This window comes from Micromys minutus (assembly GCF_963924665.1).
Source record: "Micromys minutus genome assembly, chromosome: 23".
NCBI classification, from domain to species: domain Eukaryota; kingdom Metazoa; phylum Chordata; class Mammalia; order Rodentia; family Muridae; genus Micromys; species Micromys minutus.
Window position 1 is genome coordinate 6208776 of NC_137958.1, and position 12156 is coordinate 6220931.

A 12156-nucleotide genomic window follows, 5' to 3' on the forward strand; every position below is an offset into this window, starting at 1 on the left:
ACACACACACAAGCAAAAATAGTTACAGGTTTAGTTTGATATAGCAAAAATGATTATAATTCCAAAGGGATTTCAGGAGGCTGAGATAGGATTGTGAAAATGTAAGGCCAGCCTAAGGTATACATAACAAGATTGAGATCCCTTGTGCCCTCTCAAAAGTTGCAGATGTATAATCTACATTTTTGTATTATTAAAACCTCTACTATTGTTTTTATTGAATCATGTTCTGTTCCCACCAGCAACTTTTTATATCATTAAATTTAGAAAAATAGATTTAATGTAAAAATGTAAAGTTAATGCTTTTTTATGTATTTTCTGTGTTTAAAGACTTAAACATATAAATTAGGGATAGTGATAAAGATTAGACATGTGTACCTTACATCTACATGAGTATTCTTTCAAAACACTTACATTATCAATATTATTTGTAGGTGCAAAATTTCCAATCAAGTGGACAGCTCCTGAGGCTGCGCTGTATGGTCGATTTACAATCAAGTCAGATGTGTGGTCATTTGGAATTCTACAGACAGAGCTGGTAACAAAAGGAAGAGTGCCGTATCCAGGTGAGCTTGTGTTTCTCAACGCTTCAGCACAAGGGACACACTCAGCAAACATATGAGGGAGAAAGACTGTTTCTCTCCCTCCCCCTTTTTGGGGGGTGCATAGCAGCCCATGAGAGCTAGGATCTTTGAGCAAGCACAGGAAGTATGCTGTATAGTCTTCTGTAAGATGCTTTCCAAAATAGCCTTTATATTTTGTGTTCCTCCTATCAGAAGCATATCTTAAATATCTAGGTTATATTTGCTCTCTCTACTGCAAGTAATTATTCTTTTCTAGAAGTCTGACATTCTAGACTCAAAAGATTGCTTTGAGAAGAGATGTTTCCTCTTTACTAAGAAGAGGGGGGAAAAAACTACTCTAAGAATTTCTTCTTTTTTATATCTATTTATATAGGTTTGAGGGAGCAAGAAGAAATTTTAGCTTAATTGAAATTCAGCTATAATTGAATATTCTTTCAGCCTGTTACATCTCAGACATTTCCACTGAAGGTATCCTAATAGTTGAGGAGTGTGAAAATCTAGACAGTGCGGTTTTCAAGAGTTGCTGTGCTGATCTTGTTTGGTGCCGTTCCTTAATACTTGAGCTGTAGTTACAGGGCTGCTGTGTTCTGTGGTCCACATCCTCTCACCCAGTAAAATTCTACTTCTGTCTTAATTTGTAGTCACCTTTTTTTTAATTAAAGTTTTTTTTATACAATATATTTTTAACATTTTTTCTCCCATTTTCCTTACCTCTCTACCCACATATCTTTGGGTTTTTTTTTTTCCCCCTCTGTTTCAAAAAACAAAACCTCACAAAATGAAAATCAAATCAAGTAAGTAAAATACCAGTAGACCAAAAAAAGAAAAAAGTGCCATACCAGGCCTGGTGCATACCCTTAATCCCAGCCCTCGGTAAGTATAGAAGTAGGTGGATCTCTAAGTTCAAGGCCAGCCCAGTGTACAGAGCTAGATCCAGAACAGCCAGAGCTACACAGAGAAACAACAAGAACAACACAAGTCCACAGAAACATTAAGTTCATTTTGTATTGACCAGCTACTCCCAGGCATGTGGCTATACACCACATAGGAGTGTGGTTAATACACCAAGTGATACTCCATTAGAGAAAACTAATGTTTCTCTTTTGTCAGTAGGTTATAAGTTGCAAATACCTCAATGATTAGGGATAGGACATCATGCCTAATTCCCCTTTCAGTGCTAGGACCCCCTTGGGCTTGAACCTGTGTAGACTTTGTGCATTACCGAGGTCTATGAGTGTGTATATGCATCGTCCTATTATATCTGGAAGACGATGTTTCCTTGGAGTCAACTATCACCTCTACCTTTTACAGTCTTTCCACCTACACATAGATCCCTGAACCTTGAGGAGAGTTTTGATGAAGACATCCTGTCTTAGGGTTTCTATTGCTGCAACAAAACACTATAACCAAAAAGCAAGCCAGGGAGCAGAAGGTTTATTTAATTTATCTTCTGCATTGCTGTTCATCACTGAACATACTTAAGACAGGAACTCAAATAAGGCAGGAACCTGGAGACAGGAGCTGATGCAGATCCAAAGAAGGGCACTGCTTACTGGCTTCTTTCTCATGGCTTGCCCAGTCTGCTTTTTTTATAGAACCCGGGACTACTAGTCCAGGGATGACATCACCCACCGTAGACTGGACTCTTCCTCCATCAATCACTAATTGAGAAGATCCTTTACAGCTGGATTTCATAGAGAGGCATTTCCTCAACTGAGGCTTTTTCCTCTCTGATAATTCCAGCTTGTGTCAAGTTGACACACAAGACCAGCCAGTACACATCTCATTTAGGACTGGGCTTTTCAAAACTTCTCAATCTCTGTACATTTTCTAGTTGTGGGACTCTGTTAAATTTCCATTTTCTGCAAGAAGAAATTTCTCTGATGGCTTAAGTGGGTTCCCTGATATGACTTAAGACACTGATCTGTGGGTATAGTGGTACGCTGTTAGGAGTTTTTACTATATTCCTTTAGCCAAATCTTAATAGTTGTTTCCCCAAAGGTCCATTGTTCATTTAGTCTTAGTTTCTTAGCCACTTTAGCAGTGTCGGGTATAGGTTAGAGTATGCCTTAAATCCTTTCAGAAAGTGTTTGGCTATCCCCATAACATTTGTGGCACTGTTGCACCAGTCTGTCTTGCAGGCAGATTGCTGCTGTAGGTAGCTGTGTGATACTGATAATTTCTCTTCTGGTGCATGCAGAATACCTTCCAGCATCATGAATGCTAATCAGTAGTCATAAAGCTTTGTGACATGTGCCAGCTCACCTTCTCCATGTTCTATGTCATTAGTAATTGTTGCCTTCATCAATAGGCCCTTACCATCATGTTGTGGAAAACAACCAGTACCTTGGCAGTAGCCTGTGGTGTTTGAAAGTGGGGTTTCCATGGGACCCATTTGGCAAACATCAACAAGATGTTACCCATTTTTCGCACTGGTAGTTTTACTTGGTGGTCTACCATGTTTAGTTAAGACATTGTCTCCCCTAATATTTGGTGACTATTTAAATTCTTATCATATATAAAAAACCTCTATTTCATATATGTACAGACACCTGATTTTTTTTTAAAAATCCGAGAATATACATTGGAGAAAAAGCAGCATCTTCAGGCTAATGATGCTGGTCAGACTGGATGACTCCATGTAGAAGAATCCAAATAGGTCCATATATATCAATCACCATGCATAAAATTTCTCATGGGTCAAGGACCTCAACAGAATACCTGTAGAAGTTATGTCTGATTCTTCCTCCCAGTCCTATGCTCCCAGAAACAAGACTCAGATTCAAAATATATTTACAAATACCTTGGCCATATACCTAGGCTCTTCTCTTGACTAGCTCATAACTTAAGATAACCCATTTATTCTAATATACATTCTGCCACATGGCTATTTACCTGTACCATGTATCTGTCTCATTACATCTTCCCAGGCAAATCTCCCATGCCTGGCACTGTCCCAGAACCCTTTCTGTCTCTGATGTTCTACAAGTCATAGGCACCATGACAGGTGCCACATTCATACAGACACAAGATATTCTCTCAACAGATACCCTGAATCTGATGGAATAGAAAGTAGGGAAAGGCTTGAACTCATTGGCACAGGAAAAGACTTCCTGAGCAGGGCGCCAATAGCATAGACCCTAAGAACAACTATTAATACATGGGAACTTCTGAATCATACATATATCAATGGATCTTCTCTTCTCTCGTGGCTTGAGTGCTGTCAGTCTGTGATCCTGTCATTTCTCATACCTCCAACCTTAACAATACCAATACCTCTCATTGCCATAGTTTGAAGGGCCCCTTATCTGATTCCTACCTTGAATCTTTGCAGCCTTCTCCGGCTTTATCAATTTCTGAATGCTACTAAGATCTTTAATGCATTGGTATCAACTTTGCAGACCCTCATCTCCTTCACAAAACCCCTCTGTTCTTTAAACTGCACAGTAACGCAGTATGATCACTCCCTTAAGGTTATTTTGTCCTTTGTCTTTCTTTACTTTATTGCTCCTTAACAAAATGACAGTGCTGGATCAAATCTAGTTCTGCCCTCAGAACACTAGCAAATATAGCCAGAGGGGGAACATTGAGGAATTTCACTTTGAAGTTTTAGTCATGATTTACTTTCTATTTTGGCCATAATAGGCAACCTAAAATCTGCTATCTCACTACAGACAGCTACAGAATTAGATAGATCCATAATATAGTTGTCTTTTATATATATTTCACAGTGATCAAGAAAGGCTTTCATTTTTTTTAATGAGTCCTATATTTATATCACATTTCTCCCCAGCAATTTCTAAGTGGGTACACTGATGCAAGTCAGAATGAAGACACCAGTGTTTGTTTGGTTTTTGTTTGTTTTAACTGAACAAAGGAGAAAGACGTACAAGGAGGAGCCTGTGAGGATGGAGCTGATCACATCAGTAAAGTTCTCATGAGTTCAAGCTGTAAAAAATGTCCATAGAGGCACAAAGAGGATAGTTTAAATATCTTTAATGAACTATCTGAAGTAAGCTCAAGTCCTGTGCTACACCTAGGAGGAGCACAAAAATACATTCCGATAATAATTTCATGTTTTTCAAGAAACTGAGGTCACAAGACTTGTTTTTTTGGAATGTTCTCACAAGCAGTCAGAATTCTCCTCACCTGACTCTATTCCTGGACTGTGATTCTGCAACAGTGCTCTAGTAGAAAAGGCAAAATTAAACCAAACCTGAAGTAAGGTCTTGCCAAGTAAGAACCAGGTGATTTGACAGTACGTATACTGTTAAAACCTATTGTCTTGTAGAAAAAGAAATCCACCATGTGTAATTCAGAATGTCAACATTGTAAGAAATAGTATCTGCTTCTTAAGTTCTCAGCACAAAGATCAAGTTCTCAGCACAAAGGAGATTCATTAGCCTCAGTGAGACAGAGGGCAGGGAATAAGAGACAGACCAGAGATAGAGAACAGGGAGAAGGGGAAGGGAACATGGGAGAGAGAGAAAGGGGCATTTGTCCTGGAGCATAGAGGACTGCCTCAGGATAGAGACAGATGTGGCCCATAGGCAAATGGAGGCTTATAAAGAAAGGTAAATAGGGAAACTCCATGTTAGGATAAGGTGTTAAATTTTAAATGGTTGTATTCATTAGGTGAGCCAAAGGAGGCTTTTGATTGCTAGACTTCAATACTTTGATAGCTCTCTCTAGGTGGTCAGCTTTAGGAGGAGGAAGTGGCCAAATAAGGAATAGACCTTAGTGTCTAGCTTTAGGTATGTAGTCTAATGATTTTTAGAGAAGGACAGGCCTGCCAGAGCCACGCCTTCCATGCTCAAGTTGGACAGGTCCCCATCAAACATAAAATATGTCTGTTTGGTACAAAATTTTGTATTCTGAAAAAGAAAAATAAAGCCACAATTATTTATTTCAGTAGTTCTCAATTTTCCTAATGCTGTGACCCTTTAATATAGAATTCTCATGTTGAGGTGGCCCCAAACCCTAAAATTATTTTTGTTGCTACTTCATATAACTCTAATTTTGATACTGTTATGTATATGACCCTTGTGAAAGGGTTGTTCAACCCTCCAAAGATGTTGTAGTCCACAGGTTGAAAACCCACTGATTTGGGGGGGGGGGGGTGGAGCCATTTTAGTTATTATAAAATGGCAGTATGACCATGACCAAAGCAGTCTTCTAAAGAAAGCACTTAACTGGGGATTTGCTTACAGTTTTACAGGTTTAGTCCTCAGGGCAGGGAGCACACAGACTAGGTCCTGAAGCAGCAGCTGAGAGCTATACATTCTGACAGGCAAGCATCAAGCAGAGAAAGAGAGAAACTTAGTCTTGACCTTGCTTTTAAAACCTCAAAGCCCTTTCCTAGTAACACACGTCCTCCAACAAGGCCTGATCCTTTCCGAACAATTCAGTTAACTGGTAAGCATATTTGAGCCTATCTCATTCAAATGCTCACAGACATGGTGTAGATGTGTGTGCTTTAATTTCAGTACTTGGGAAGGAAAAACAGGTGGATCTTTGTTTGTTTCAGGCCAGCAGAAAACTAAGTAAGACCATGTCTCCAAAATATAGATGAATAGATGGGGGTGGGTGGATGGATGACTGACTCAAGAATTGAACATTACTGGGCTCTAAAAAGAACACCAATTATAAACTTAGTACACAACTTCAAATTAGTTGGGGAGGGGTATTAGTTGGGAGCCAGAGTATTTTTGTGTAACCCAAGCTTTTCTTGATCTTGCTATTTAAAATAGCCAGGCTGGCCAGAACTTGAAGTGATCTTCCTACTTTGGCCTTCAAAGTGTTAGGACTATAGGTGTATATGACCAAAGTTAATAATCTTTATAATGAAAGAAACAGCAAAATGATAAGGAAAGGTAGAGAATTTCAGTAGAATTGGAATCTATAAACAAAAGAACCAAAGCTCAATGTGGTGGTACACACCTGTAATCCCGGCAATCAGAAATGTAGTTTTGCTGAAAGAGAAATGTCATTAGGATTGGGCCTTGAGAGTTTGTAGCTTCAACCCAATTTCAATTCTCTCTCTCTCTCTCTCTCTCTCTCTCTCTCTCTCTCTCTCTCTCTCTCTCTCTCTCTCTCTCTCTCTCTCTCTCTTTCTCTCTATCCCTCTCCCTCCTTCCCTCCCTCCCTCCCCCCCCCTCTGTTTTTTGAGACAGGGTTTCTCTATGTAACAGCCCTATCCTGGACTCGTTTTGTAGACCAGGCTGGCCTCAAACTTAAATAGATCTTCCTGCCTCTGACCACCATGCCCAGCTGTTTCTCCTTTTTATTCAGTCCAATTTATGGAATGGTATTGACCACAGTTAGATGGGTCTTAATACCTCAAAAAACCTAGCCTAAATAATCCTTCACAGGCATGCCCAGGGGTTTTCTCCTGGATGATTCTACCATCACAGTGAGACAATGTCTAGAAGAAAAATTTAGGAAGAGCCCACGTGCTAGCTTGAGACAGTCTATGAGTCTCAGTCATGGGAGGGAACTTACAAAGGAACAAAAGAAATGAAGTCCAAAGAGGTGATAGAAGAAACTCAGGTTAATGATTTGAAAAACTTACATACACAAAAAAACAGAACTAAAATTCTTTAAAGTTTAGTTGTGATTCGTCATTACTCAAATTGGGGTTATAGAAATACCAATACCTCAAATATACCCTGAATTTTCAACCCTATTTAGTTGGTATTTGAAGATACTTGTTATAAGTAAAAGTTTAGGTGGAATGAAAACGTGGTCATTGTGTTAGGGTTTTATTGCTATGAAGAGACACCATGACTGAGGCAACTCCTACAAAGCTAGATATTGAATTGGGCGGGCTTCAGTCCAATATCACCATCATGGCAAGAATCGTGGCAGTGTGCCAGCAGACATGGTGGTGCTGAGACTGCTGCATCTTGATCTGAAGGCAGCTAGAAGATTATCTTCCACTAGGAGCCCTCCAAGCCTGCCTACGTGATAACACACCTCCTCCAACAAGACCAGGCCTCCTAATACTGCCACTTCCCATGGGCCACACTTATTGAAACCACCATGGTCATATTAAAATACAGATCACTTTTCCCTAATTTTTCTTTGTTAATTGATATTTAATTTTTAATCTATTATCTCTTGAAAAATGTCCTTTATTACAAGATAAATTTGCTATGTCTTGTTAGTGACTAGGGCATTTCTCGTTTTGGTCTTTATGGCTAGGACTATTGTTTTTAATGTTGGAATCTTAACCATAGGTATGGTGAACCGTGAAGTGCTGGAACAAGTAGAGCGAGGGTACAGAATGCCTTGCCCTCAGGGCTGCCCAGAATCCCTCCACGAATTGATGAATCTTTGCTGGAAGAAGGATCCTGATGAGAGACCAACATTTGAATATATTCAGTCCTTCTTGGAAGACTACTTTACTGCTACAGAGCCGCAGTACCAACCAGGGGAGAATCTATAATCCAAGTAACTGTGCGCAGATCCTCCAGACCATGGAGACCTTGTGAGTTCTTCCTGCACAGGAATGAGAAGATACTCTTCACTCTGCATGTCTCTTATGGTAAACTGGAACTCCAGATATGGTCACACAAAACCACTGTTTTCCTCCAAGTGTTAAACTCTAAAGTACCAGTGATGCATCGTACAATTCAGTTCAGGTGCAGACAGTAGAGCTAGATACTGTTGACTGTGGGGACGGCAGGGTAGGAAAGAGCAACAGGACTGCTGCTTGCTAGTCATTGCCTTGCCTTCCCCAAACTCAGAAATGCTGAGAAAACTCCTTATCATGATATACAAAACGTGGCTGTTACACCACAGTAAAATATAAAATCAAAGAACGTCATGGGACCAAGTAATTCCATTCCAGTTTTTTAATTTTTCTAGAAATTTTTTCAAAAGTTTTTGTTTGTTTGTTTAGTTTTTTCCCTGTTTAACAGTCAGCATGAAGTCTTATCAGAGTCCTTCTTTTGTGTGAAAATGGGCCAAGTCTTCCAAATGCAAAGAAATGGATTATAAACAGCATCAAAAACTTGATTAAATGCTAGACCACAGCCATGGAATTTAGAATACATTATTTTCACACTTTGTCCATAGAACTGGAAAGCAAAAAAAAAAAAAAAAAACCCAATTTTTTTCACACCAGTAATGTCTTGAATGGTTCAGCTTTGAATAATGAAGGTAACCCAGATTGTGGATTAATTTTTTTTACAAGGACGTATTGATTTTTTTAAGGTTATATACAATTGAAATTATACTATCCAGTCCAAGGGGGAAATCTTTTAATATTTGCATAGCATAAAAATAAAAACCTAACGTTTAAGCAATCAATTTTTAAAAAGTAAATGGAGTACTATGAGGTGTTGCTAGTATGTTTTTATGGTTATGGGCTCCACAAATAGAAAAACGTCACTAGATCAGGGACTTGAATGCACTTTGCTTGTATGGAGTATAGAATAGGAGAGAAGAAATGTATTTAAAGAAATATGAGAGAAGAAATGTGAAAGTTCTGCAGGTATTGGGCTGGGTTGGATGTTTAGTGTTGGTATTGTGGCGTGGCGGTATGGCTTTCTGGCACGCAGAGCTCCGCACTAGAGTTTAAACGTTATGAAGTATGATTGTAAAACTAATTATTTTATCATATATACTAAATAAGTTTTACTTCCTCAAAATAGTAAAGATAAGGCTTCACCCTAATTTTGGTGGCCCAGCTTTTATACAGAACCTTTTAGAACACTAAGTTTCAAATCCCTGTTTACTTACATTTCGAATATACTTGATGGTTATCATATTTTCCTTTTATATAATTAATTTGAGGAAGAACACTTACTCTGAGTCACTGTAATTTAAAGGGGGGACCTTTTACCCATTTAAAGTGCAGAAGTGAAACATTTAAAATGAGAGTTTTTCTAACTGAGAAATTATATGAAATATTAATTTGAACTAAGTAGTATTAGTGGCTTAAGGGTTTAGCAAAAGAAAATGGAATGTGCTAAATGAAATAAAAGTCTAATATTTATGTTTTAAAATGCTGTATTTTATAGTTACACTTTAAGGCATTATATCAAGTTCTCTTTATTTTCAGAATATGATTTAAATCTACCATCAGTAAATGTAGAAATGTTTGCCATGGTGAACATGCTCAAATTTAAACCTTTTTAAATGTGACAGGTGAACTTCATGCAAGTTGGCAAAAGTTGTGGTACTAAAAGTTGTATTTGTTTTTCTTTTACTGAATCCTCTGGCAGGAGGGTCTCCTGAGAGGACTGGGTCCCTGCTGCCCTGCCGCCTGCAGTCTGTGACATGAGTGTTTTAAAGGGCTTCATGTGAACTGTGGTATTATAGTTTATCTCAGCATTCTTTAAAGGGTAATAAAATTGTGTTTATGTACTAATGCTGATCAGAAAAATCAGGCAGAAAAAATCAGTGGCATTCTTTAGATTTTTAACTACATGGAGCAGTTCCTTATAATAAAAATTGTATAATAAGGATGCAACACTAATTTAATGTGTTTTCAGTTTAAATTGTTATGTATTTTTTAATTATCAAGGGAAAAAAACAGTTTTGTACATTTGAAGATTTTTTTTCAACAGCTTTCATCTGTATTGTCTTAACATGGAACTTTAACACCCTTACCAAAAAAGAAAGTTGGCAAAAGCAGCCTTCTAGCACAAACACTTTTTTAAATAAATAATGGTAGCCTAAAACTTAATATTTTTATAAAATATTGTAATATTGTTTTGTGAATAATTAAAATAAAATTCTTTGTTGAATGCATCTATGTATCTTTTCTGTTGCTGTTTGTATTTCATTAACTTGGTAAATATTGACATTCTGAATTTATTCTTCCATTGGGAAAAAACTATTCAGTTAGAACTCGGAAATCCTAAACACAGTCAAAATCAGTTCTTCTTAAATTTAGAACACTGTTGAATTTATTTCACATGATTAAGTTCTTGTGTCTAGTAAATGACAATTTCTAAAATTGTATCAGAAATACAGTTACTGTATCACAGAGAAACATTTGATTTCAGTGAACCTATTGAGGATATTTATGCAGTATGAAGGGTGTAAAATAGAACAGCCACTCTAGGCCACTAGGAACTTATATCTCTCTGTTTTCTACAATTCTCTTTTCAAAGGTTTAATGAAAACAAAATTTAAACATCCAGTCAAAAGCCCTTGTAATTTTCAGTACTGTACTTGTGTTACTTTTTACTACTACTAAATGTAAAATTGTTTCCCCTTTTCACAATTTCCTAAAAACATTTCCAAGCAACAGTAAATCAGCACAGTACTTTCTTCCGTGAATTATTTATGTAGTATATTAACAATCCTGTGACATACATACTTCTAATCCCAACACTTGAAAAGCAGAGGCAGGCAAATCTTATTTGCAGGATAGCCTGGTCTACACAGACAGTTCCAGTCCACCCAGGGCTGCACAGTGAGCCCCTGTCTCAGGAAAAAAAAACAACAGTGTTTTTCTAGTTTGATTAGCTTTTAATTCTATATGTACTTAATTGACATTTAAGTTGTACATTTGTATTGTATCAAGTGTATTCCTTTTTCTTAGAAAGTATCTGCTGCAATGTTAAAAATTTGTATAGTTTATGCTTTGTTTTTAACATTTTGATTCATTTAGAAGCTACTGGGTTATAAAACACGACTTTGCTGTTTGTTGTCTCATATTTTCCTGTGGTTTCCCAACACAGTGTAAAACCAAGTCAGTCTTCTTGTCTGCAAATCTTAACCTGGATCTTATTGGTACTGGAAGATGACTGTCATCTCACGTGTGGTTCCACTGTTCTCGGAATGCCATTGCAGAGCTCCTGAAAACCATTGTGCTCTGGGGCAGCAAACTCACAGAATGAATCTATGTGTAGGAAGAGGTTTATTGGGTGATTTCAGGCTGTAGTCTAGCTAGTCCAACAATGACTGGAATCCTGAAGAAGTAGGCTGAAACACCAGTGAAGGAACAGACTTGCTAGCAAGGTTAGAGCAAGCAGGCCAGGAGCAAAAGTCCCTTCCTCCATGTCCTTACACAGGCTTTCAGAAGGAACTGGCCCAGATTAGATCTGGACTAAAGATGTGGATTAAAAATACATCTTCCCACCTCAAGATCCAGATTAAAGATATGTCTCTCTTCCCAGCTCAAAGGGTAAAGGACTTGTTTTCCTATCTCAAAACTCTGGAGATTACCTGTAGTCACATTGACAGCCAAGAACAGCCTTGCCTATTGATTTAAAAAAAAAAAAAAAAAGCCTGTGTACTAACCAGACCAAGACTGCACCTAATAGCACTACTTCCTTAGAATCTGTTCTTCACAGCCCTTCTGCCAATGCTGGGCTTTGTTTTGGCCTTTTTCCTGCTGTTTAAACCAGGGCTGCTTAAACTTTTTTCATTTGTGACTTCATTTAGTCTAAATAAAAATTGTTACACAACTGTGGGTAATACTGGTATAAAGTTATAAATTTGTTTTGAGGTCAGGTTTGATGGTAGGTACCCTTTTTATTCACTGTGCCCTGTCCCTTGTGGAGGCTTCAGGATTTAATTTCCTAAACAGATTTACCTTGTGTCTGGCAAACTTGGA

At 37.9% G+C, this 12156-nt stretch overlaps 1 protein-coding gene across 1 annotated transcript in view; it reads left to right on the forward strand.

Moving 5' to 3' along the window:
• The window catches only part of YES1 (YES proto-oncogene 1, Src family tyrosine kinase), a 53979-nt gene extending 43655 nt beyond the window's left edge, over nt 1-10324 (forward strand). The window contains exons 11-12 of the mRNA XM_080936174.1: nt 432-563; nt 7820-10324. Of these exons, the coding sequence (XP_080792300.1) occupies nt 432-563; nt 7820-8028 (341 nt within the window). The 3' untranslated portion in view covers nt 8029-10324. The remainder of the gene's footprint in view (nt 1-431; nt 564-7819) is intronic.
• The last annotated feature ends 1832 nt before the right edge of the window (nt 10325-12156 follow it).